The sequence below is a fragment of the Amblyomma americanum genome, chromosome 11 (genome assembly GCF_052857255.1).
Source record: "Amblyomma americanum isolate KBUSLIRL-KWMA chromosome 11, ASM5285725v1, whole genome shotgun sequence".
NCBI classification, from domain to species: domain Eukaryota; kingdom Metazoa; phylum Arthropoda; class Arachnida; order Ixodida; family Ixodidae; genus Amblyomma; species Amblyomma americanum.
In genome coordinates this window covers 3,362,441-3,389,806 of record NC_135507.1, presented here as the reverse complement: position 1 = coordinate 3,389,806, position 27,366 = coordinate 3,362,441, and the positions used below count along the sequence as shown (strand labels likewise).

Sequence of the window (27,366 nt, the reverse complement as noted above, 5' to 3'; positions counted from 1 at the left end):
TTATAGCTCAGAATGTCGATGCACTTGCCCTAATAATTTGTTGTAGCCTCTTGACTTGGACTGTAAAGAGAAAATGCAAGAGAACATGACCAGGTGGATGTCGAAGAAATATGGAACAGAACACTTCAGTAATATTGAATAAAAGATTATTTCCAGAGTATGAGTGAGCGGCATACTTTATTGTATTCTAAACAGTTTTCCATTTGACGCATAATACCGATAACAGTTTTCACGTTCGGTGCTAAAGTAAAAGCAAATTTCTTCCACTCGAATTAAATTATTCATTTTCTATTGCTCGTACGTGTACGTGCATAAAACTTGACTTCAAGTGGCAGTCAGTCGAAAAGACATCGTGGCACGCAGTGCTTCCACAGAATCGCTACAATTCCGACTGGCGTTGGACTGAAGGCCTGGTATGCCACAGGCGCGGTATTACACGTGTGGCGTTAGGGCCCTATGAGGGCGCCATACCACCTTCGAGGATAATGCGAATTGAAACGAGCTCTTTCCACCGTGTCACTAATGTCTGCTAGCGAGCTAACCTACACCAGCTGTGCTGCTTTCTTGGCGTGATCTCAACAACACTGACTCGTCGCATCGCGTCCTTCTGCGCAGGACCTCTGCAAGTCCACCGAGGTCTCCCTCGAGCCCTTCGTCAAGGTCGCCGTGTGTGACGCCCTCGGCGAGGCCCTGAACAAGGCTTGCCCCACCAAGGTTCTCTACCACTCTCTGCCCGTGTCTTACTACAAGGCCAGCTGGCGCCGCATCCCCAAGATCAAGAGCCGCTACGACGAGACTCTGCCCAAGCACAAGCTGCCCTACGAGCCCGTCCAGAGGCTGGTGCTGCCCGAAGAGAAGAAATGCACCGTTACTGACCTCTACGAGTACGTCAAGGTAAGTAGTACTGCTGCACCGGCCACGCTTCACAGGATCACATCTTGACATAGGGACACTGCACCGAGCGTTTGAACCACTGTAAGAAGCATTTGACCACTTGGGACTAACTATTGCTTACAGGCAGCGCTGTTACGTCCATCCATCATACAAAAGAGTGCGAGTTACGGGCGAAGATGCCCACCCAACTGAATGATGTCTTGCGCAGTCGCCCGACTGTGTGAAAATCGAAAGTCCCCCGCGTTGCCTTTTCACATTCGCCAACATGAAACAGCAAGTCATTGTACGCAGAAATGGCGTCATAAAGGCTACTGTTCACTACGCACTTAACATCCGACATTAGGCCCGGGAAATCTTATTAAAGCTTTTACACATAACAATCTGTCAAAGGACATACCGAAAAACAGCGGTATCAACTATATGTAATGTGCGACAAGGCCGGACTAGCCCAATTAAAGGCCATTAAAGGTTCTTAATTTTTTCTTACTTTTACTGAAAATAGGTTAGTTTTTCCAACTGCCATTACATTATTCTTTATAGAAGTGTACACTTTCGAGTTCTCACAGCTGCGACCAATGTTGCACGCCGTGAACCATACTCCAATCTCAGTGTTTTGCCCAATCTTTCACCTTCACCGAGAAACTGAGCTGAAGAAGCCTTGTAGGAAAAACGCGACCGCTTGCTTTTGCAATGTGGGCCTGAACAGGACGTCATCTTCTTCAGGTTCTTGAGGAGGCACTGAAGAGCACCAAGGACTTTAAGGTCCTGGTCGCCTACCTGAACGCCCTGGGCAAGGTCGCCAAGCCCGAGGTGCTTCCCGTGCTCCTGAGCTACCTGAACAGCACTGCCGAGAACCTGTACGAGCTGGTCTCCGAAGAAGAGGAGCTCTACGAGGCTGTCTACTTCGTCAAGAAGCTTGTTCTGCTTGCCCTCGACCACGTCGTCGAGTACTTCCCCAAGGAGGTCAGTGTTCCATGGTCGCTTAATAAGCGCAGTATATGTTGAAAAGCAAGCCAGAGAGTAGAGGGGGTGTTACAGCAAAGTGGGTACCAAGGGAGGTGAAAACACGCGCAGAAAGGCAAAAAAAAACAGAACAGTGGATTTATACTTCAGATAAGAGCTACCAGCGGCAATATAATAAATCAGGATAGTGTAGGATACTCAAGGCATAGTACTGCGGGTGGGGATGATCGCGTAATGGGGTACAAATAAATGACACAAACAGCAGGAACGGCCGCCGCGGTGGCTTAGTGGTTATGGCACTCGGCTGCTGGCCCGAAAGACGCGGGTTCGATCCCGGCCGCGGCGGTCGAATTTCGATGGAGGCGAAATTCTAGAGGCCCGCGTACTGTGCGATGTCAGTGCACGTTAAAGAACCCCAGGTGGTCGAAATTTCCGGAGCCCTTCACTACGGCGTCCCTCATAGCCTGAGTCGCTTTCGGACGTTAAACCCCCATAAACGAAACGAAACAAACAGCAGGATCAATTATTGCAGCACAAAGCTAAATGCCTTTTTTAGAAAGTTAAAAAGGCAAGAATCGTCAGTGGTTTCTTCCTATAGCTCTGAGTGGTCATTCCTGCTTTCCCGAGATAAAAGCAATAACAGGAAACAGTGACCAAACTTCGCTACGCGTGGAATCCGCTGCCTTGAGCTTAGGAGTTGTGTAGTTATAGTAAGGGTTGCCGGACACCCGAGACCAAAGAGCAGCAGGGGAGGGTGAGCAGACTACGGACGAATTCACAAGCTCAGCTGGTGCTGTGGAGCTGGCTGTTAAAACGCAACTGTCGCGATGAACCGGCTGACAACTGTCGTTTAGAGCTAATTTTAAAACAACAGGATACTCTTCAAGCATTCAAAAAACACAACACTATAACTTCATAATGCTCGCGTCCTGTGCTGTGCTCATTAATAAAATTTAAAATGATCTTTAGACTGGTAATTGGCACGATAGTGTCGGACGAAGTAAATAAAGTTAAGGTGAGCGCTTAACGTCCTTACGTGCTGTGAATGCGAAAGCATTCTTTGACTTAAAGATACTTAAGCTAAAGGTCTTAATTAAAGGCCTTTAATTTAAAAGCCTTTTCAAGGAAGGAATTTGACTTGAAGGCCTTCACCCTAAAGGCTTTTACCATGAGGCGTTTACCAGGAAGGCACTTGCCTTGAAAGCCTTCACTCTAAAAGCCCTTGACATAAAGATTTTTACACTTTAGGCGTTTGCCTTGAAGGCCTTCACTCAAAGGCCGTCCACCTGAAGACATTTACCATAGAGGCATTCAACCTAAAAGCCTTTATATCATTGCCATCGTCATTAATAACCGCACCCAAAACCAGCATAACCACCTACTTCCCATTTCCCGCATCACGTGACTAACTTCAGAGGCTTCTCCACGCACCGGCATTTTCTAGGTTGGAGGCCAATAGCGCTTTCACGCTAAGAAACGCCACCTGCAGTCAGCCTCAATGCTGTCATTAGGAATGACTCAATGGCCTCTTGGTTCCTTGGCCACAGGTGAACCCTCTGGTCCGTGCCGTCCTTCTCAACGCCAGTGAGCCCGTGGACGTGAGGACCCTCGCCTTCGACGTCTGGGTGAAGTCCGTGCCTACCAAGTGGGACCTGCAGGAGGTGTCCATCACTGTCAAGCTCGACCCGAGCCTGGAGTTGAAGAGCTACGTCTACTCGGCCTTCAAGGCCCTGCTCAAGGACAAGCACCCGGCAAACAGCGTGCTGTAGGAGATCATCCTATATATGTCACGCTCGCGTCTGTCCTAAGGTTCTTTAGAGACCGCAGTTATCACCACATGTGAAAACGCATAACATAAAACTAGTACTATATCCTTACTAACAGTAATTTCGCAGTAAAGACCAGGAAAGTCAATGATCTTCTTCATAATAGCAACTATTATACCATGTAGAAATAAAGTTTTCGCTTTCCTGCCGCAGATTAGCTTCTCCGAGACACAGCTCTCTTTTGATAGCAAATATCATTGTCACGCATAAAAAAAAGTTGCTTCCAAGAGACCAATCATTACTGAAAGAGAAGGCACAGCACCGTAAACATCAAAAGCATGGAAACCTTTAGTGTCATCATCTCACCAGTGTCCCCTTAACCGCAGGGCTAGCCGCCTCCGTGGCGTCTTCGTGGATGTTGAATCTCTGAACGTTGGACCCCGCTACTCCAAGTACTACAAGAAGACCGACTACGAAAGTAAGCAACTTGACGAAACACGGCTACTTCCTCATTAGACAATCGAACTGTGTCATCGACTTACCTGTCGTTCATAGAGAAAAAAAATTAAAGGAAGAAACTGCCGCATTTAGGATTTGTACCGTCACGCGAGAAAACATTGGAATTCATGCCTGCGAATGGCTTGAGGAATCCATACGTATTTCTAACTCCTAGGCTTCCCGACATTTCATTGCACCTTGATTGAACTTTTTGAAATACATTATATCCCGATTAACAGCCGTTAATTGAGCGAGTGTGCGCGAGCACAAACAAAAGCTAGAAGTAGCACGCAGAGAATATATAGCATGTATATACGAGTGCGACACGTACGGTTCCTGTCCCTTTCTGTTCCATAAAAGAGCGCCCTAGAAGAGTAGAAACCAAATTTTTATATGTATGTTTTTTTCTATACGCCACCTAAATAATTTATAATTTTAATGTTTTCTCGTGCCGCTTCGGTTTCAACAGACGAACGACGGCTGTAACGCAACAGACGATTTGACATCGCGTGAGGCATGCAAAAACTGCGATAAAATCTCTGCTTGTTCGGTTTCGTTATTACAACTCTTGGAGGCCTGCGTAAGAGTTGGCGTGAATTGAAACGAAGGAAACAGCAACCTTACTGCAATTTTTGTGCGTCTCACGTGACGTCAAATCATCTGTTACGTCGCAATTGCCGTTAGGCTGTTGAAACCGAAATAGCATGAGAAAAAGAAATTCGGTTATAAATTATTTACCGCTTGTTGGCGCAGTCCACGCGGCTGTCCATGTTTTAAATGTGCTGCGCATCACCCAAAACAAAGAACACACTAACAACCAACATTTGGTGTCTCAGTCCTTTAAACCACGGCCGAAAACAATGGTCTCGTTTGCTCACTTCGTGCATGCTTCCGCACTGCAGCCAGCAAGAACCTTGGCGTCGAGGCCGTGTTCAAGCACGTGGCCAGCAACGTGTCCTTCGTGCCCACGTACCTCCACGCCGGACTGAAGTACAACCTCGCTTCCTACGTGAAGACTCTCGTTGAGGTGGGTGCAATAAGCTGCGAGGCCTCATTGCAATCTGCTCAACGCTTAATTGTATTCAACAGCAGTCATTCTCTGTTTGCAACAGCGGTGTCCCTGCCTTTGCAGAAATTTAAAAAAAAGCTACACTTTTGAGAATGCATCGTTGCAAAATAAAATTGCATTCGGTACCCGCAGAAGGTGACCTTCGGAGGTAGTAAAGGCCGATGATGTTTTAACAGCTCCGCCTGCTTTGATCACTATATTTATTTTACTGTTTACACATACTGCACTCATACGGATCAAGCAGGAGGGCAGCATTATAGAAATCATCATAAGAACAATCACATCGCAGATACAACACTTTGAAGCAACAAAGGAAAGAAACAGGAATATGGGAAGTGCGGCCAACACTGACTTGACGGATTGCATAAAGCACTTTCTTCAAAAGCAGCAACATCACGGGCCGAAAAGGCATGTGTAGGCAGTCGACGCTGTGATATTTCTGTGGAAAAATGAGTATTTTAGTGTGCTCGTGCGCGCAAAGTATGGGGGACGGTTACGGCTGTGGCTAAAGCGAATCTGTAGGGCGGATCGGGAACTTATAGGTAGGGAGCAAGACTAATATTAAATTGGCTGAAACAGAGTGAGTGAAGGAATTTTAGTCTTGCAAGTGCTCTCCAGTTTGCTGTAGTGGATATGTTATTGGTAGCCATCAGAAAAGAGGGATATAGAGGTACGATAAGCATTAAATATGAAGCGGAGTGATTTTCTCTGGACCACTGGCGCACTTAGGCACCGATGACGTTTATGCATACGAATTATATGCATTTATTAGCGTTCTTAGACTGATAGAAAAAACCACACATCTCCGCGGCAGTGACGTACTCCTGTCAGTGTAACAATCATCGACAGAACACAAGCCTATAGATCAGTTCGCTCACTCGCTGCACACTGCACCGCACATTCTGGTACATTGCATAGGGTATGTAAAAAATATACAGACCAACGGGTATGTTTTTAAAAAGCCGTGTAGGCACAATTACAATTGCAGGCACGGGAAGTTTGAGTAGACGAGTCCCTCCTGCATCTGAGACATTAGGGATGATGCTAAACGAACCATGTTGCCGGGTTCAGGAACAAACAGCATGGGCTGTGCATTTTTGTCAAACGCTCTGCGCCGCTATAGACAGCGTCGCAAAGAGAACGAGTTTGCTCTGAAATATATAAACCTTGTTAATGTTATTTAGTTCTACAATACTCCTAGCCTTGTAAAAGGCCGCAAGCAGGAACGACACACACATTTTCTGAAGCGTACACATGCTTGTTCATTTCTAAATTGCCCTTCCGTTTCTTCCTTGAATAGGCCAAGCTCCTGGTCAAGGGCAGTGAGAGGTTCGTCGACGAAGTGTTCTCTTCCAACGGAGGCCTTCTGCAGCAGTTCGTCCAGGCCCTGGCTGGAAACACCGAGACCCCCGTCGAGAAGACTCCCTACGAGACCACCACTTTCGAGCACTCCGTCGTCAAGGAGGTGAGGCACTGGCCTTAGCCTGCTGTAGCCGCGGCTTGCTATCCACAAGGTTTGGAGAAACAAAGAAAAAAAAGCTGTCTTGAAGTATTGTATCTTCTGCACTATGTTCGTGCACGAGGACATGGCAAAAGGAGAGAGAACAAGGTTACCAGCAGTTTTCGAGAGACGACTTATCGAAGATGCCAATTCCTTGTAGTACCTAACGACCAGATTTCAAGGCTACCAGGCACTCCGAAATAAAACTTGGTGCAGGGACCAAAACAGAGTGGATGAAAAGTGGAAGAAAGGAAAGCAGGACCTATATACACTGAAGCATACATACGCTAACCTTCAGCTGTGTTGCTTCTATTTCGAGATTGTTATACAGCTCCACCCGCCGCGGTGGCTCAGTGGTTAGAGCGCTCGGCCACTGATCCGGAGTTCCCGGGTTCGAACCGGACCGCGGCGGCGGGTTTTGATGGAGGCAGAACGCTAAGGCGCCCGTGTCCTGTGCAATGTCAGTGCACGTTAAAGATCCCTAGGTGGTCGAAATTATTCCGGAGCCCTCTACTGCGGCACCTCTAATTCTCCCTGTCTTTCACTCTCTCCTTTATCCCTTCCCTTACAGCGCGGTGCACGTGTCCGCCGATATATGAGACAGATACAGCGCCATTTCCTTTCCCCTAAGACCAATTATTATTATTATTATTATTATTATTATTATTATTATTATACAGCTCCAAAACTTGTAGCGTTTCGTGTAAAAACAAGCAAAAGAACTGGGGAAAAGGCAGAGGCCGTGAATACGTATCATTAGTCGTTGCGACAGAACTGACTACTGTTCATTCGATAAATGTACTTGTTTCACTCTTTTGTGACTCCGAACCATACTCGCTGGCAAAGGCAGAAAATCCTAGGTCGAGCATTTCACCATACGAGCACACTGTAACGAAAAAAAAAAAGAGGTGGTATGTTGTTGCAAATAACTGACGAACGCGCGACTCAAAAATTAATCGGCGCCTGCTTGCACCCACTGTCACTTTCAGCTGAACCTTGAGACCCGCAAGGTCGAGTTCCCCAAGGCCGTCCTGTTCGCCAAGCTCCTCAGCGGAGACCTCGTCCTGCCCGTCGACAAGGAGCTCCTCGAGGTTGTCAAGAGAGAATGTAAGCGGCCGCACAATAATCAGTATCAGAGTTCCGAGCATAAAAAAGATGAACACGACTACTAATAGAAGGCTTCGGGAAAATACTTGTTTAGATATTCATGGCTTCATGGGACCTCAGCAGATAAAAAGCGAATGGTCAAGCATAAACAATGTACTGCATGACTCTCAAAACGAGGCGACTGGAGCGTTCTGCAACGAGAACCATTGCCTAAGGAGCGTAAAGGCAGGAACGTCTCAAAGGGCCGTGGGAAGAAAGATATTGGACGGCATAGAGAGATGATGCTATCAACATGAGCCATCAGGCAGACCCTTGTGGAGGACATTATAGCTCAGACCAAGGAAAAAAAATAGTTCCAAGCACTTACGATACTCAAAGAAAAACAGCACAATACCATGCGGAGGTATGAGCCCAGAACTTTCGGAGCTGAGGATGACGTGGTACTGGAAGTGGTAGAGCAGTCACTGCAGATGACGATGCTAATGAACGGCTAGGGCCATCAGATGTGGTAGTTCCTAGCTCTTCTAACTCATTCGTTCGTTTTCCTTTCCGCAGTGGTTCAGCTCGCTGTCAAGGCAACCAAGGAAGCCCCGCTGAACAAGCACTACGTGCGCGTGCTCCTGCTTAAGAAGGTCGCCCACGTCGAGCCGACCGCCGTCGGTCTTCCCGTGGTCCAGACCGTACTGCACCCCGTCGTGGTGTCCCTGAAGCTCAAGGACGTCTACCTGCAGGCCAAGGCCAGCCCCAAATCTCTGCTGCCCTACACCTTCAACGTTAGCGGAACCGTCCAGCCCCTGTAAGTTGACGCAGCGGAGTCGACTGCTGCTCGATTTGTTTTGCCTGTATGGGACCCGCGTGACTAATGAATCGCTCGGACTGCCGGCCGACCACCTAAGTTAGTGAACGTTCGGCAGATTCCACGTACTCTCTACTCTGCAGAATGTACTTTGCGCGGTTCATAACTTATTGGTTAGTTAGTTCATTAATTGTTGCTGCTGTTTATGTGCCTAGTTCATATATAATCGAACCTGTTAATGGAGTGCAGTGCAAGGCTATCCTCAGATAAGTTTGAAGTGGCGCATGCTATTCGCACCCTCAACCTCCCTCTCGCACCAGCACAGCCTGCCCAGGTGGGGAGCCAGAACCCACTCCTTCCCTTCACGATGACAACTGCATGTTAAAAAACAGCGGCCATCCGCGCTGAAAATGCTAGAGGGGCTAACCTGATAACATTTGTACATTCTGGAAGCGCCCACACGCCCAATCCAACCTCATTAAATCTCTGGCCCGGACTCCAGCAGCAAAAAAAGCCCAATCTCGTTGGAAAACTGTTTCCACCACACCCACTTCTCCCCCAACAGCAGGATGCTATGGTTAACCATATTAGAGCAAGCATGAATTCTCAGCTCTCAACATGATGTGCTTCCTCCCTCACTCTCGCTCACCGCAGCCTCCTGAGCGTCAAGCAGAGCCGCGTGTTCGTGCCCCTGGAGCCGACCGAGGAGGCTCCCACCGTGGTGCTGACCAACGTTAAGAGCGCGCACTTCAAGACCGAACTCGCCCTGGGCTACGACAGCACCGTCGAGAAGAGCCTTAGGCTGGTCGTGAAGCCCACTTTTGGCACCGCCCTGCTCAGCGCCGTCTGCAGCGACCACGTGGTCGAGCCGTACAACCCGTTCCTGCTTCTCGAGAAGCCCATCGTCGACCCCAAGAAGTGCCTCGACAAGGTCGAAAAGCCCTACTCGGTGAGCTGCAGTTCTCTCGCCGCTATGTACCAAGGGAGGGGGCATCTCTCTCCGCTAGGCTTCAGCAAAAGCACTTCGCCTTTTTCTCGCACCAAGAAGCGACAACAGAAACAGTACCGCATAATACTTCCCCCTACTCACACGTGTCCCCACCGTGTCATGGACAGACTCCAGAAAGTCTTGAGGTTCCACTTCACGACCCTAGAGGGCGTCGGTGTGACACTGCCGCATTAGGCAGCCTGATATTTTTCGAGATTCATTTATTAAGGTAGAAGGTTCTTCACTGAATGTTTATGTGCAGCTGTTCTATAGGTCACAGTTACGAGCTTGATGGTTGGTCCCTGATTATAGCAGCGCATGCAGTATCAATCAAAGTCCCGGGAAACTGTCCAGGAGGGTATTCAAGTTCTATAAGCGCTCTGCTTTCAATCCGCCCCTGTGTATTGATGGTGTTCTCGTGGCTACCTTCGCAGTACCACCGCGTCTACGATGCCAAGCTCGTGGACGTGGAGGTCGACGCCTACAGCCACGGCCCATTCGTCCCGCTTCCGCTGTACAGCAAGCTTCACAAGTCTCTCAGCGGGTTGCTGGACAAGTCATATGAGTACCTGGTCCACATGGGAACCAAGCAGCACCTGTACCGCGTGAAGGTCCAGCCCAACGAGAAGGACCCCGTCACCGAGGTGAGTTAATTCCACGTCAAGCTAGAAAGGAAAAGCAGACAGGTTTTCCTCCTGAACGTCATAAAAACTCTGAAATTCTTAACTGTTCCTTCTGTTAGCGTCCTTCTACCCAACGTGCTTTGACCCACGAGTACCAGTGGCGGTATCAACTATTGCTGATGAAAGCAGTAGAGCTAGTGCCGCTGGATACCTCCAATAGCGGTATACAGAATTTCCTGCCATAAGTACCCGCAATCCTTCAAAGCTGATTCAAGCCGGTTTAGGATATGTAATTGGCTTTGCAACGCACTTACACGTAATACGACTGAACAGTATTTTTCTCGTAAGAAAAAAACGTGCGGAAAAAAGAGCGGCGAGTGTGGAAAATGAGTTTTTTGCTGCATAACGACAAATCACTGAAAAATAGTTCACAGAACGAATTAAATACCACGCTACTGCTCTTTAACGACAGGATGTGTATAGAAGGAGGGGGGGGGGTCTTGCCATTATCAGGCCGGACAACAATCATCGTTCGTAAAGCCTGCGAACGGTGACCTGTTTGGTAACGACACTAACCTTTCAGCTACTTGAGAGGGCACGCAGTCATAGAGAAGTTTCTGTAATCAACAAACACTGGCACATTGTCAGCCCACGCGGGCTGAATCCATGAGACTGCTTCGACTCCGCTTTGCAGTGGGTGGCCACCTTCAAGTACCACAGCAACCTGAACTTCCTGGTGAAGGAGACGCTGAAGAAGGTCTACACCGAGACCCAGCGCGGCAGCTACGATGAGAGCGTGGAGAAACCCTACGAGCAGATGCGTTACAAGCCCGTCAGCCCCAGCTTGAAGCCCTACGAGAGCTACGACAGGTGCGCACGCAATCTCACCAACACTGTCTTCTTCGACATGCCCTAAACATGAGCAGTTAAAAGACAGCTAGGGTTAGCACTGAAATCCTACCCCCAGATTTGTATGCAAAGTTAATTTCAAGAGTCCCCGGACAAAGACTGAGATAGAGCCAAAGTTACAGGCACGTGCGGCCGCCAGCCTTCTCGCAGATAAAATCAGATAATGGCTACTTTTTGATAAATATGACGAAGGAGGATGTACGAAAAGAACTACTCTCCGAAAAGGCAATCTGACAAAAAGTCCACAGCCACCTCCGCAAAATGCATTTGACAAAACAAAAAAATCGAGACGTATACACAGGACGAAGAAGCGAGTAATTTGCAACAAAGAAACAGAATAAAGATTCAGAGAAGAGTAACAAGTGGCGTTAACGTTACACACGGAGAAAAGTAAAATACCAAATAACATGCATTCAGAAAACTGACAAGTAATCTCGGTCGTTCCCTGTCACTCCGGAATGATTCCTTAGGCCGTTACAACTTCACAGCAGCTTTTAATCACTATCTTTGCACCGACTTTTCTTCCTTCCATGCCACAGTAGCAGCAGCAGCGAGAGCAGCTACGAGTACCCCGAGGAAGTGTTGCACCTGTGGAACAGGACCTTCGTCAAGCACGTGCTTAACGTCACCTTCGAAAGCCTGCAGAGCGGCACCGTCAAGAAGCTCACCACGCTTGACCTCGCCTACTACCACTCGCTCAACAAGACCCTCAAGCACTACTACGCGGACCTCAAGACCACCACCAAGCCCCTCGTGAGTCTGCCCGCCATCGGCCGCTCCTATGTTCTTGCGTTCACCGACGACTGTAGTGAGCGGCAGGTATACGGACATCAAAGCAGTCCTACGGGGCGAAGGGAACGGCTGAAAACAAAGCAGATGCACCTTACGGTGATGCAGTGGGAGAAAAAAATCAGGGGCCACTTAAGACTGCTTACATGCTGTGAAGGCGTAAGCATTAGCGCGTCGTCGTGGGCGTTCGACCTCGATGCAGGTTGTGCACTTAGAAATGAAATAAAGTCGCGCCTCCGAACGCTGATTCCACAAACGCTGAAACCAGCTATGACATCACCCGGAACGCTGTACGAGAAACGGTTGCGTCACAATTTTGTACGAATGTTGTCGGGAAAACTGGCGCCACACTGAGGTCGGCTAGTGGGGCGTATACATAGACGAACGATTCTTAATTGTCTAAAATCACGGTGCTCGGTTTGCTGTTTGCGGCCGCTAGATGACGTCATCCTATTTTTTTTTTGTCATCGCTGAGATTTTCTGTACCATCTGCGAGTACGCACAGTAACACACGCCGCTGGCTTTTCTCGCGATGGGACTAGTAATGCTTTCGCATTAAGGGTCGATCGCTCTCGACTCTTTTGCTTACGTTTGAATGTACCAATGATCATTTTGCCCATGGTTACATGTCGTAGAACGCGGTGCTTTAATTAATCTTCTTCTCCAACAACCAAGCTATGCCCTCCTGTAATACCGTTACGCAGCAACAATTCGCCGCTGATTTATTCCTCGAATCACCCGAAAAACTGCTGACACGGAGCAGCGCATCAAGTACACACAACCGCAGTCGCATGTAAGTTATTTAGAGCCAAGAAAAAGCGCTGAAAAGAAGGTGGCGGCGACGAATTGTACACAGGTGTTTTGGAGCCAATGATTCTAAATGCGTTTAGAGCAAAGTAATCTTCATTTATCATTTATTGAATTAGTTTTATTTCGAACTGTACATAAGTTTTCAGAGCTTTTCCCGAGCAAAGATACGGAACTTACCGTCCTCCCCGGCGTGAAAAATTCACGGGATTAGCTGGTACCACTTCCCCATTTCCTCCTACCTCACTCGTAGACAGCCCACTGCTAAAAAAAAAACTTGTATCTTGCGACTCAAAATTTCATATATTACTACGAGGGTCGAACCTAGGCCCACATGGTTCTCAAGGCTTAAGCCATGCCCTGGAGAGAAAAGCAAAGAAAGGAAGAGGGGAAGTTAATTGTGAGTATTCCGGTTGGTTGCTCAGCTAGGGGGGAAAATGGAAGGGGGGCGAAAAGAGGGAAGAGGGAGATGATGAAGCAAGGTCCAAGGACGTCAGTTAATGACTTGCGTGCAGCAAAGTCACAAATTTCCGCCCAAGCACGACGCCCACAGAACGGGAGCTTTCGGTTACGACATGCTATGGTAGCACCGTTTACTTCCCCCAAGAGAGGTCTTACACACGTGTCGCTGCTAAGTAAAAGGGGGAGACGCTGCAATCCTCTTCTATACATTAATTGCCTCCGTTCGTGTCCTGTTCCAGGTGTCGCTCTTCCTGAACGTGTCGTACCCGGTGCCGCCCAGTCCCTTCTGGTACGTGCCTTCCTACGTCGGCAACGACCTCGTCAACGCCACCCTGTACCTGCACTACAGCGACATGCCGTACCCATTCGTGGTCACCGTAAGTGCTCGGCTTGAAACGGTCTCCTTCCAGTATACCCGAATAATGCATCGCCGATAGGCGATACCAGAAAATGCCGTACGTATCTGCGGCTAATTCAGTTTTTAGTACTGTCCTTCTCAATGCCCAAAAACATCAGCAGAGTCGGGCGAAATATCTCATCACATGCACAGTGATGAGTTACCTTTGACAAATACTGCCTGTTCCCTGTCTTTAGCTTGACCTCTTCCGAATAACTAGAGCAGTAATCGCGATTTGCTTGCGGTATAGTTGATATGGCTCAAAAAGTTTGCACCATATTTCGAAAGGAACTTGAGATAACGTTTACTTCAACATCCTTTGCAAGGAAACGATGCGGCGACAGCAACAAAAGTACAGTATAATCGAGCTTAAAGGCGACTCCTAATTAGTATTTATACTGTCTGTACATAAATTCGGCTCTAGCTCGTAGCAAACCATGCAATAGTTTTCCTTTTCAAGAATAGATTTTTTACATTCCCCTTTTTTTACGCAGAACTAACGCCGACATTGGTTCTTGAACGCAAGGAGTGTGTTCATACGCCCGCGCATGATAGGGTAAAAAGAAAGCCAAGCTTGCACGTGACCCATAACCACATGTTCGTGCCGCGTACCGCAGTACAACGCCACCAAGACCCAGGAACAGCTGCTTGGCGTGCACGCTTACGACGCCACTCCGCTGCTGCACTGGTTCGTGCCCCAGTGTCTGGCCGACCAGCACGCCGGTAACACCGTCAGCTACGCCTGCCGCCTGGCCACCGTGTTCGATGCTCACCTCAACCACCAGGTTCTGGCCTTCAAGGTGCCCCGTGACGTAAGTGTCTTCCTGCCTCGCAGGTGGCGCCACGTTCTCTTGTTTTTGTTTCGGACAGTATGGCCACGGTAAATGCGACAGGTGATGCCACTAGAATCAGTTAGGAGCACTCGCAGAATGCTGTTATCGAGGTTGTTGAACAATAGGTACATTTTGCTGCTTCCCGAACAATGTGCCAAGACGGCTACTTACGTATCCCTGCTATTTTCGTGCTTCGACAATTAGCGTTGCAGTGACGTAAAAGCGGGAAACGTATTTGGAAGAAGTTCTATAGTTTCAGAACTACGCCTCTGGCCTATCGTTACGCTCGCGATAACTTGCGCCTTTTTCTTTAGCTTGCATACCACACATACATCCGAAATCCTGCGGTGTTATGCTGTAGAAAAAAAAATTATTGAAATTAAGCATCTTACATTGTCTACGAATTTAAGCAGTTGACAAGGTCACAGCACAATACTGACAAACCGACGTATGCCTTCAGCTCCTGTGCCGTTTGAGGTCAACGAGTTACCAAGAGGCACAACGACGCGTGTGCTTCACTGATAAAAAAATATGGTTAACACTTTGATTAATCCTTCATTTGGTTGTTCTCAGTTTGATGTCTTTTGAACTAAATGGGCAGTCACGGATAGTCAAAGATGGACTCGCTCTGTAACTGGTCATCGGTTTTATTCCCTCTGTCCTCAGGTGAGTCCCAAGCTGAAGAACGCGGCCGTTAAGGTGCTGTCCTTCCTCAAGTACAAGCTGTACCCGTACGCCAGCTTCTTTGCCCTGCCCCGCACCGAGGAGGAGGAGCTCGAGGTCGTGGTCAGGTTGAACAAGACCGACGTGAACCCCTACGCGACCTACGCGACCGGCGAAGTCTTCCTGCCCGGCGAGAAGGTCGTCGTCTCGGACCTGAGGGTGTCCAAGTACTCCGTTCCCAACCTGCTCCTCTCCGTCTACGACCGCCTTAAGCATGGACTTCTCAAGAGCTACCCCCTCCGTGAGTGGCGACATCTTTCTGCAAAAGCAAGAGCCTTTGAAGTGCGAACAAAGAGAATTTGCTTTGCAACTACTTAAGCACCGCGGAGAAACAGATAGGAAAAACACCAATGGACTGATGCATGAATCATGAAGGGAGGCAGGCTTTTGTAATGGCTACTCAGCGGACGTGCCTCCACTCAAATGCGGCTTGCTTCTCTTATGGGGACAAGCGAACGAAATCGCGGGACAAGACATATGGCAGAAAGCTTAGAGAAACGCACAGCATTGCAAGGTAATTGATAAATACAAATAAAAAAGCCTCAGCTCTGCGAAAATATCATGCTTCTACACACGCGCAATGCATAAAATTGAAGGCAAGTGAGAAACAAGCCATTTTTGCGGAACGAAATTCCGATTAAAATTTAACCCAATAAGGATTTGGAAGCCTAGTTTGGTCAGAAATGTAGTGTTGGATCCGTGCACACGAGAGGTTTCCAGTCTATCATATAGCTCTGAGTCACCGAAGAACACACACAAACGAACACAAACTCCGCCGACATCACGCACACGTATTTGGATAAGAGACGCAAAGTAACGAGCCACCATGTGTTCCCTTCGCAGAGCCTTGCAGCGTGGGCAAGAACTGGGTTCGCACCTACGACAACGTGAGCTACCCGCTGGAGGTCAGGCAGAGCTGCAAGTACCTCGTCACCAGCGACTGCAGCAAGAAGCACGACTTCGCCGTCGTCGTTGAGCCCCTTGACCTCACCGTCGGAACCAAGGTAGCGAACCGCAACACGCGCTCACTCAACAAGATGAGGCTTGGCCAGACGTTTTCCGAGGAAAAAAAAGCAATATCGTGTCAAGGGCCTCATCACCGAATAAACTGTGCAGTCTATACTCTTCTAGCTAATGAAAACGAGTATTCAAATTCGGTCTATTTTGCCCTCCAGGCGGTAAAAGTAAAACGTATAGTCGCGAATTAATTGAACAAATCCCAAAATATGTGAGAACATAGTAGTTCCTCAACCGGTGGTTTGATGTTTATGAAGCAAAAGATGTCATCTCTGTTAGATCGAGCAAGCAGGTTTAAAATCACTAGTGGCAATATAGTGGTATTCGATTAATCTAAAAAGCCTCGTTCAGAAGACTGTTTAGACTTCGCGCGGCGGAAGTAGTCGCGGCACAAAGTTTTTTACGCGATGCTCTCAACGTCGTGATGACCAGAACTAATATTCCAAGCCTCTCAACCCCGGCAACATGTCCCGCCAGAGTCTGGAGTAAAGTAGCATCGAACGCAGCCATTTTGCCTGATTTGCGTGCCTCCTGTTGGAGTTCGATCGAGATTCAGTATTAGTGAATTCGCGAGAATGTAAACCTAAGGAGCATGCATCCTGGCCGCTGTAAGTACTTTCCCTAACGCCCTCTCTCGGCTTGATTGGTCCCTTGCAGAAGCTCCTCGTCCAGCTGGGCCACACCGTCGTCGAGCTGCCGCCGCCCGACCTGTACAAGGCCGAGGTCCTGCTGACCGTCAACGGCACCCAGTACGTGGCTAACACCACCCAGGACGTGGTGCTGCCTTACAAGTGGAACCGCAAGGTGCTCGTCACCGTTTACCCGACTAGCGGACCCCATGACCCGCCCGTTGTCGAGCTCACCAACAACCTCCACACCTTCAGGCTGCTGTTCGACGGTGTGAACTTCTTCGTCTGGGTGAGCACCAAGCCTCTATTTGCATAACGCATGAAATCCGGCAGTGTTACTAGGGAGTGCTTGCCCCATTGAAGAACAGTAAAAGGCGTCGCCTTCTGATTCTGCTCAGGTGATCACAATAATGGCGAAAACAAGTTGTCGGACATTTTGCTCACATACGTTCAGAAACGCTACCATTTCAACGCGGTAAAAATAATCCACTGCAGTCAGTGCGGAAGCTAAAAGTATGCATAAGTGCGCGATAACGAAAGGACAAAGAAAGGTGACATTCAACATTGCCTTACTAGCCCGTTCAGCATTAAAGTGAGACAAAGGTGGTCGCTAGTTACCGTCACAACTGTACAATATTTCTTAAGGAACGTACGTAGTCTAGAAAAAATAAATTTAAAAGAATGCTAAGAGAACTGCTGTAATTTGCTTCTAACTCTGCAGAGGCGAAAATATAAGCGAGTGCCTTCGAGTTTACGCTAGACGATAGCCGAAAAATAAAAGCAGCTCCTGCGATTAACCAATAAAGATGGATTCTTCAACGAATAAACTAACTAAATTTCCTCTTACATCCTCTCCTCCAAGAGCGAGTGCAGCTAGTAGTATAGCAGCAGCCGTTCCCCTGTCAAACTTTCGTGAGTGCGATACTGACTGCCCTTGCGACGGAAACGAGTACGTCCAGCTTATGCTGCACAGCGCGCGCCGACGTAGCGCTTGCATGCAAAAACTGCGCAGGATCTAAAGCGAGCGTTTCCTTTCGTTTTCTCCATGCAGGTGAACCCCCTGTACCAGGGCAAGACCTGCGGTCTCTGCAGCAACTACGACAACGAGCCGTACTACGAATTCCTGACGCCGACCAACGAGCTGGTGTCCAACTACTCCGAGTTCGTGGCCAGCTATGGATTCGGCCAGCCCGTGTGCAAGGAGCTTGTGCTTCCCTATGCCTACCCTCTCCACTATCTCGAGGAGCTGAAGAAGCCCGAAGGAGTCGAGGGATACTACTCCAAGCACCACGAGGTCCCCAGACTCTACCCTAGCCCGAAGTACCCTACCCACCACCAGTATCCCACCCACCACAAATACCCTACCCACCACCAGTACCCTACCCACCACCAGTACCCCAGCCACTACCAGTACCCCAGCCACCACCAGTACCCTACCCACCACCAGTACCCTACCCACCACCAGTACCCCAGCCACCACCAGTACCCTACCCACCACCAGTATCCTACCCACCACCAGTACCCTACCCACCACGAGTACCCCAGCCACCACCAGTATCCTAGCCATCACTACTCCCAGCACGAACAGTACCCTCACTTCCCGAGTCTCCAGGAGGAATGTAAGTCCATGTCTTTTGTGCAGTCTTCCACAAGCTATTGCGAATTAAGAGCCACGAATTAAACAAACGCGACGTCACAATGTATCGGCGTATTTAACCTGGCTTATGGCGTATCTTTCTGGAAAGCTAATGGTTTCCTGTAGCTGCCGTGCGTGCGCCCCCCCCCCCCAACGATTGCAGTATTTCAGTCATATAGTTTTCCGAAGCCTCTGCATTTTAAAGGGACCGACAACTAAATTTCAAGCACCCAGCTTGAAAGACAGAGACATTCCTGTCATGTCTTTCTGTGTGCGCTCAGAAGGTGGTTTATGGTCCCTTTGAGAACTGCGACCGGGCCATCGCTCACGGCTCTTTCCCGCCCCATCCGCAGTGGACAAGTGCGTCGAGAACCGCACCATCCTGCGCGACCGCAAGGGTGAGATCTGCTACAGCGTCTTCCCGGTGCCGACGTGCAAGAGCGACTGCCGCAAGACCAAGGGCAGCACCCAGCTGACCGTGGGCTTCACCTGCCTGCCCCGCAACAGCTCCCAGGCCAAGGAGTGGACCCGCAAGGTCCGCGAGGTGGGCACCGTCGGCGTTCTGCCCCCCACCTACCCGGTCACCCTGTCCGAGAAGGTGCGCGTGCCTGAAAAGTGCGTGCCCCTCGTCGCCTGAGCTCATCACTCCACGAGGCCACACATAGCGGCGGCCTCACGTTAGTTCAATAAAGACTCGTTATTACAAAATTACACTCACGTGGCTCATTGTGTCGAACTCACTTGGACGGAGAAGAATACGCCTTTCAAATAAGAATATGCGTCTCTCCAACTTCGTACTCTTCTAGGGGGCAGAAAAGCGAAGGTGACGACTGTACCGAGTCCGCGCTGCCCTGAGAAGGCCTATACTTCCAGTGTACGCTCACATACCCCATGATCACCATTTTTCTGTCAAGTGTGAGAACGCAGCAAAGCTCTATTCTCACTAAACCCGGAACGGCGACAGCATACTACGACTGCGATAAAGAAAGCTACACCGTATACGGTGTCGGAAATCTCTAATACAAAGGCACGCCGGCAGTTCCACGCCTGCAGCAACACCTTCGAAGTTGGAAATGATTTCAGACCGCATAGTGAGCATCCGCATCATATGAAGAAGGGCCGGGATGTAATCCCCAGTGGCGCCAGGTGTACTCACCGATTTTCCACTGCTTTTCAAACAGCGCTATAGCCACTCCTACGAGAGCACGTCATACAGCGGCGCAGAAGTCACGCGCTCTCTTCGCTGCGTGCGGGTGGAAGCGGCGAGCGGACAGAGAACACGTGACAGGGTGTGTGACGTGCACTCGTAGGAGTGACTGGCGCTCTCTCCAGACACGCGGCTTCGGTTTCGCCCGTGTGCGACCCAACAACATCTTTCGCTGCAGTGGCGACGAAATGGCATTTGCTCTGAAAACTGACAGGTACTACCGGCGGGCTACAAACCTCAATAAATAAGGAGGCTAACTCTAATGGTTGAAGAGACAACTATTCAATATTAGTTAACCAGCCTGCTAGTTTGCACATCTCAGCTCTATTAAGGCGATAGCCTTTAATGGCTGATACTCCCGGTCGAGACCATGTCCGTCCGTTACATCGCCAAACGGAAGTGACGTTATACCGTCCGTCCGTTACGCTCTTCAACTTGATAAGAAAAACCTTTGTGCCCGATTGGATTCGAACCACCATCATTCCGTTCCGCAGCCGAGCGTGCTAACGACTACGCTACTTCCTCCCAAAGCACATGTAGTCCTCCTTGTCTAGGACGCTGGAGAGTGTTTGCGGAAAGGCGCCGAATCAGACGGATGCCTCCCAAACGCCCTCCAGTGTCTCCAGCATTTAATATTCACAAGCAATTGTGTCCTTCACATCTTAACCACACATCAGTGGCACAAACAGCAACACCGCGCTAAAGGCTTTCGCCTCACCGCACTTTAGGTAAACAGAGTGCCCCCCCCCCCCAAAAAAAAAATACTGATGCGCACCACTGCTCACAATGCTATGTCGAAAAGAGCACTCGTCTAACTGAAAAAGCCTATATTTAAAAACTGCTAACAGTCTCAGGCGAAACGTCCCGTATAAGCATGAGGCTACGGTACAACTTCGGAGGTATGAGTTGCACGCCCTCGTTACCCCTTCCCGAGTTTTGACTGAAGTTGCGCTCTCACGATTGGCGGTCCTGGTACTTTAGGGTTTCTTGCCGTTTTAATTAGAGTTCAGCATCTTTGTTCTTAGTTTCGTGCGCGCAGAATTATGACGAGGAAAATATTACTTAAACGTTAGTCACATTTCGGAAGCACTGGACCAAGGACATGAAGCGAGTAACGGTTGCCCGAAACATTCTTTGAGGCAAGGGCAATTAGAATAACATTATGTTGAGTGAAAAAAGTTCGGGGGACACATTACGCATGTCGAACCAACATGCCTCGTTGGCCTAGGAGTACGCAGCGTGCCTGACTCGGGATCCAAGGAGAACGCACTCGATTGCCATCTCATCCCTTTTCGTTTCAGTGCAATTAGTCTACTTGACATTCTTCCATGTCACTAGGATGTTTGAGTCGTTCTGCGACCTTATATTCACAATCCCACGTGTGATGTTACTGCCTTTTCGACCAATCCGAATGTTCTCGCACGCCTCTCCGCAGAACGGGAGCCATCGCGTTTAATATGCGATCACCGCGCACCCTTAACGGTGATCACTTCTCGTATGATACCATACATAAGTGCGGCATGGACTTGACGATCTTGTCGTGCAGTGTCCCGAGGGCGTTCATCCTCGTTATACCCTCCGCGCGTTCGTGGCTCTGGCCTCCCGCACACGTGCAGCGTTCCTAGCATGACATCGGATGCGGCAGAGCACTGCACGGGCAGTAATCATTGGCCCGGGCCAGGCACCCTCTACCGCTACCCGCCCTGACCCGACCCGAAGTCGAGGAAGCTCTCAACTACCCGCCCTGACCGGCCCGACAAGTGTGCGAGCCCGGCTCAGGCCTGAATCAACACAAAAGCTGTAAGCGCTCTACAGAAGCGGAAATGGTGTTGTTACTATAAATTTCAGTGAAAAATAGTCCATCGTGCTTAGAATAGAGGTTTAAAATTCTCTGGTTTCTGCTTCCGGTTGAGTTGGTATTTTTTTTTTTTTTTTGCCCAGAACAGAACAAAGTACAGTGCCTTGAATGCAATACATACCGATTTGCTGAAACTTTAATCAACTAACGCTCATTTTTCGCGCTTAGTTTAGGATTTAATTTTCGCAATCTTATACCAAACTGCCTATATAACACTGCAATCGATTCGCCACCAACACGAAAGAAGTAACGCGAGACGAAACTTAAGGCAGCGAGGTGTCCGCTTGTCTTTTACGATCCAGCAAACACTGCTGACCCGAAATACGCGGGTTCGATCCCGGCCGCAGCGGTCGAATTTTGATAGAAGCGAAATCCTACAGGCCCGTGTACTGTGCGATATCAGTGCACGTCAAAGAACCCCAGGTGGTCGAAATTTCCGGAGCCCTTCACTGCGGCGTCCCACATAGCCTCAGCTGCTTTGGGACGTTAAACCCCCACAAACCATAAACCGATCCAGCAAACATAAAACGCAGGAACATCAACTGAACTTCGGTATATTACGCAATGAAGTTGTCAATTTATACAGGCCCCATCTACGCTGAAAATGAGTGATGATGCGGTCGCATCTTATACAATTAATTTAGAAAACTTTTTTTTAATTAAAGGGTACAAAAAAATAAAAGGAGGACTTCACAGACAAAAGAGAGAAGTCTCATAAATATAGTGGCATACATTATGAAAAGTGCTTATTCCGAACAGAGAGACCGAAAGGAGAGAAACCACGGGTGCCACGAGCTATGCATTGGATGCACTCTCTCCAAGGCACAGATCTGCCCGCACGCGTCGCCTCCTCTATGCTCCGGGAAACCCGCAGGAGTACCCCCACGAAACAGAATACGACGGTTATCCGGAAATACGAAACACGGCAATACTGAGCGCGTGCTGGAGAGGAGATAAGTGTGATGCAATCAGAGTAAAGCACCAAAACAGCTAAGATAGCCTCACAATTCCTGTTCTTCTCAGGTTTAAAGCAAAGTGTTTCTTAATTTTGTGAGCGGCCGCCGCGCTTATGCTTCATGCATAACGATTTCTCGAAGCATATGAGCCCAAGCCAAGTGCGGGCCCGCAGACCACGGGCCCAGCCCAGGCCCGGTAAAAACTTGCTGTACCTGGCCCGGGAGGGGCCAGGCCTTCCGGGTAAGCCCGAACCCGTGCAATGTTCTAAGATTCCATGGCCCTCCCGTAAGGCGACTGATACGGCGCATCGCCAGCGGCGCCTTCTTCACAACTGCATGCTGCAGCAGCTTCTACGTAGGCGCGCAGGATGCTGCGTCATCCGGTTATTTTAGGGTATTTTCCCGAGAGGCGTTTCAAGGTGTGTTGCCACCACGCGCTCCACCCGACGAAGACGAAGGTAGCGCGAGGCAGACACCAGGAACGAAGCAAAGACAACTAGGCCTGTAAAAAGTCTAATACGACTTGACAGACGTCAAACGCAGATGCCAAAGGAGTCAAGGGCAAATGATACTGAGCGCTGTTATGATGTCCCTACTATAGGGCTCTTCTCGGGATGGAAAGTGGGAATCACGGGGCCCACAAAAATTGTCAGGAGCTAAATGGCCCCGCTCACCCGGCGGTGTTGAGGCGGCGTCTGGACGCCACTTCTGCGATCCGATGCTTGGAATTGGCCATAGCTGTGGCAGTGCAGATGATGACGGTCGACACACGGCGAGCTGCGTACGGTGACGGGCATGACTCGAGACCGATCTTCGCTCTGTGGACAGTCGTCACGGGAGGCTAGGCTGGGTCTGCCTCCTCGAACAGTGTCTACCCTCCTCTGTCCCACAGTCCTTGTGCGGCCTTCCTTGTCAGCTCAGCACCTTTTCTTCTTTACGTGTTCATCTAAAGGCGCGAAAACGAAACTATGTTGCGAGAGAGATCGCACGCAGGGTACGCTGTGGGAGATGGTTATGCAAACTGCCTCCGGGGATTTTGTTTCTGTCAGCATTTCTTTTTTAACCCGCGTGGCTAAAAATACAGTCTCCGAGATTAATTCAATGGAAAAGAAGCATAGTGTAGAACTATGTCGATACTGGAAAAGGCAGATCAGGAAGGAATATTTCTATGATAACTCAAGACGCAGAGCTCTAGTCTTTGAAACTAGGTTAGGGTATGTTAGAACGCGCAGTTACAAACAGAAATTTAATGAAGATGATGGCACATGCGCTGTGTGTGGTAAATCTGTAGAAACAATTGAACACCTCATTCTAAAATGTGATGGTACCCATCCCGATGTCAAAGCAGGCCAATCACTCTTCCTGAGGCCCTAGGGTTTAGAGATAACAATGGTCACGTAAATAAATCTGCAGTGGAAGTTAGCAAAAAGAGATTGGAAGATTGGTGGCTCAAAAGCAGAGGTGACATAAGATAAAAAGTGCAGGAATACGTATTTAAAGAAAATGGCGAATTTTAACAACAATTTACAACACAGCTAAACAAAAAAAAAAGAAACAAAAGCCGGGCATGGTGGCAACTGCCACCACCCCGTTTCAAAGGGGTTGCTCCTATCTTCCATCCATCCATCTCATCCCACACACTATGCCAATAACTTTAATCGCATGTCTGGTGATGACAGATCAGCTTTTTTTGAGATACCAGGTATTGCGAGGTTGATTTTTGGCTGAGCAAGGCACCATGGAGGGATCGAAGGTCTCGTAGCCGGAGTGAAACAAGCTGGCAATGATTCATCATATGCAGTTATCGTTTGGCTGAAAGATGTGTGTGGCTTGTCCGCTGGTAGAGAGGCTAAATGGTGACGAGGATTCCTGGCAAGATGCCTTATATGGGTCCTGAGTACTTCAATTTCAATGTGGGTCTTGACAAGGTGGTCTCTAGCGATTGCTATCGTAGCCACTGTTGAAGCACTCTGAGGCAGGCCTAGACAGATCCGGAGCACTTGACCCTGAAGACTTTGTATTGTGCGTAGATTCGTTTTGCCTGTGTTGTTTATTGCTGGCAAGCTGTATCGCAGAAATCCTAGAAAAAGCAACCTGTACAGATGTAACATGGCACTAGGCGACATTCCCCAGGTCTTGCCAGCGAAAAACTTGAACAGGCGGCAGATGCCTGTCAACCGTTTTTTCACTTATGATATGTGTGGGCTCCATGACAAGTCCCTGTCGATTATGACACTGAGAAACTTGTACGATCGGACCCGTCGTATTATTTGGCCATTTATCATTACACTGTAGTTTGCCATGGGTTTACGCGTAAATGGCACTAGTGCGCATTTCTCGGAGGAAATTTCCAGGCCTCGATTACGGAGGTAGATAACAGTTTGTGTGGCGGCTCTCTGAATTCTCGCTCGCAACTGTAGGCGTGTTACTGCAGATGTCAATATGCAGATGTCATTCGCGTACATTTATAGCCTGACTGTGGTTGGCACGTGCTCAAGGAGAGCAATTAGTGTTAGATTAAATAACACGAGGCTAAGTACACCGCCCTGGGGGACGCCGCGGTAGCTATAGTGAAGAGACTTTTTGGCCCTTAGACAGCTCACGCTACTACATTTGTACGAGAACTACCGTGACTCAACGCATATTTACACTGATGGATCTGTCCGTCCAAGCAGCTCCGCGGCGGCTATCGTCATTCCAGCGAAAGCTACAACAATCAAATTTAAGACGACCCACGCGACAACATCGACGGCAGCAGAGCTCGCAGCGCTCTTAACTGCCCTTCATCACATTGGTGATGAACCGCCACACAAATGGACAATATTCTGCGATTCGAAGGCGACACTGCAGTCTCTACTGTCACCTCTACGACGCGGACAGCACGAACAACTAATCTTCCATATTACAGAGACGTTACACCATATAAGTGATGCCGGCCATGAAATAACGTTCCAGTGGCTTCCAAGTCACTGCGGGATTATCGGCAATGAATGGGCGGATCACGCTGCCCGCTCAGCCCATACTGAGGAGCGCCACGTCCCAATTCCTCTTTCTAGAACTGACGCGGCACGGAAGCTCCGCCTACTTGCTCGGCAGTGCACCGAGTCGCAATGGAATGAGCCACATTTAAGAAATACGCGACTGTACTCACTTGATCCAACATTAAGTCTTCGAGCGCCATCACAGCTTCGCCGTAGAGACGCCACGCTTTTATATCGACTTTGGTTGGGTGTTGCCTTTACTAAAGCCTATGCCTTCCGCATAGGGATGACCGACACCCCAACCTGTGACCACTGCGGCCATGAAGAATCAATTGGCCATATACTGTGCTCCAGCCCGCAGTACAGTCCACAGAGGGCATGCCTTTGCCACGAACTTGACCAACTGGACGACCAACCGCTATCCGAAAAAAGAATTCTACAACATCGAAAGGACCTATCGTCGCAGAAGGCAGTGCAAGCGCTTTTGCGCTTCTTACAATCTACCGGCCTGTGTGAAAGACTTTAACTGGAACGCCTTGTGTGTGTGTGTCTCCATGTGTGCATGTTCCTTTTTTTTTTTGCGTTTTCCTCTCTGTCCTCTTTCTAACCCCTATTCCCCATCCCCAGTGTAGGGTAGCAAACCGGAGACTCACATCTGGTTAACCTCCCTGCATTTCCTTTTCATTCTCTCTCTCTATTATTAATCGCATGTCGATGGCTCAGCTTTTTGTAGGAGGACATCCCAACCCCAATTTCCTTTATTTCCAGTTCTCGCAGTTAACCCTTCTGGCAGCATTCTTTTTCCAAGGAAAACTTTTTTTTTTTCGCCTGAAGGGAAAATTTTTTAACAAGATTTGTAGAAGCCGAGTTACCCGTAGCCAAAATATGAATTTCAGCATCTTCGCGCCTTTCCTTCTCTCATTATTTTTTGCACGCTCAAACGTCGGCGCTCCTCCCACGGCCCTACCATTCGGCTCTGCCCTCCGCTGCCGACACGCGTGGGAACCCCCGTTGGGCGGAGCTTCCTGGCATGCCGGAGTGACGTGGCTGACTGGCCGTGGCCACAGCAGCCATGTGACATCTGAAGTAATCCTACCAATAGTCATGTCCGAACAGAGATATGCAGGAGTGTTGGTTGGTTTATTGAGTTTAACGTCCCAAAGCGACTCAGGCCACGAGGGACGTCGCAGTGAAGGGCTCCAGAAATTTTGACCACCTGGGGTTCTTTAATGTGCACTGATATCGCATAGTACACGGGCCTCTAGAATTTCGCCTTCATCAAAATTTCACCACCATGGCTGGGAGCGAACCCGCGTCTTTCGGGTGAGCAGCCGAGCACCATAACCACTCAGCCACCACGGCGGCTATATGCAGGAGTGTGGAACGGAGGAAAGCGCAAGTATGAAAAAGTTGCCGGAAAGGCTCGCCAACTTTCGCGTGCGATTATGGGTTCTCTGCTGCATGTAATGTGTATATTTCGCTCAGTTGTTCATGACAACACAATGCAATGCAGTGAGCGAGTAAACGTTTACTGAAAAGGATGGTGGCTGCAGCGCACAAGGGTGGGCCCCCCGTCCGGGGCTCCGGAGGCTTCTATCGACCTTCTGGCGACGAGAAGGAGCACTGCCTGGTAGTCGAGGCGTACACTGGTCAGCTTCACCTTCCATAGCTTCAGGGCCGCATTACGTGGCTTTACATGGTGGCGTTAATGCTGACGAACAGCAAGGATTAATCATAAAAAATACTATAAAATAACACGAGAGAAAAATTCAGTGATTTTCCAAACTCTTGTTGAAAAAAAGTGCCCAAAATAGGGATTTCTCGAGTGTGAGTGAGGCAAGTTTCGGGGACGGCATGGAAGATCACTTTTAGGCCATCTTAATACTTAATGTGATTTGATCTAGTTTATGCATTTTTACGTGATAAAGGAATAACGTGGGCATAATGCACACCACAG

General features: G+C 49.0%; 1 protein-coding gene across 2 annotated transcripts in view; it reads left to right on the top strand.

The window, feature by feature from the left end:
* Positions 1–19,120, top strand: part of LOC144109960 (vitellogenin-1-like) — a 28,427-nt gene extending 9,307 nt beyond the window's left edge. Inside the window, exons 8-26 of one of the 2 annotated variants that reach the window (XM_077642742.1) lie at positions 616–894; positions 1,618–1,857; positions 3,405–3,622; positions 4,010–4,101; positions 5,024–5,148; positions 6,491–6,655; positions 7,681–7,798; positions 8,354–8,594; positions 9,249–9,543; positions 10,017–10,226; positions 10,900–11,075; positions 11,657–11,867; positions 13,412–13,549; positions 14,187–14,381; positions 15,069–15,366; positions 15,969–16,129; positions 16,800–17,060; positions 17,823–18,390; positions 18,761–19,120. In XM_077642742.1, the coding sequence (XP_077498868.1) occupies positions 616–894; positions 1,618–1,857; positions 3,405–3,622; positions 4,010–4,101; positions 5,024–5,148; positions 6,491–6,655; positions 7,681–7,798; positions 8,354–8,594; positions 9,249–9,543; positions 10,017–10,226; positions 10,900–11,075; positions 11,657–11,867; positions 13,412–13,549; positions 14,187–14,381; positions 15,069–15,366; positions 15,969–16,129; positions 16,800–17,060; positions 17,823–18,390; positions 18,761–19,044 (4,275 nt within the window). In that variant the 3' untranslated portion in view covers positions 19,045–19,120. Of the gene's footprint in view, positions 1–615; positions 895–1,617; positions 1,858–3,404; positions 3,623–4,009; positions 4,102–5,023; positions 5,149–6,490; positions 6,656–7,680; positions 7,799–8,353; positions 8,595–9,248; positions 9,544–10,016; positions 10,227–10,899; positions 11,076–11,653; positions 11,868–13,411; positions 13,550–14,186; positions 14,382–15,068; positions 15,367–15,968; positions 16,130–16,799; positions 17,061–17,822; positions 18,391–18,760 lie in introns of both variants that reach the window. The other variant, XM_077642741.1, reaches the window with a different exon arrangement.
* Positions 19,121–27,366: the final 8,246 nt, after the last annotated feature.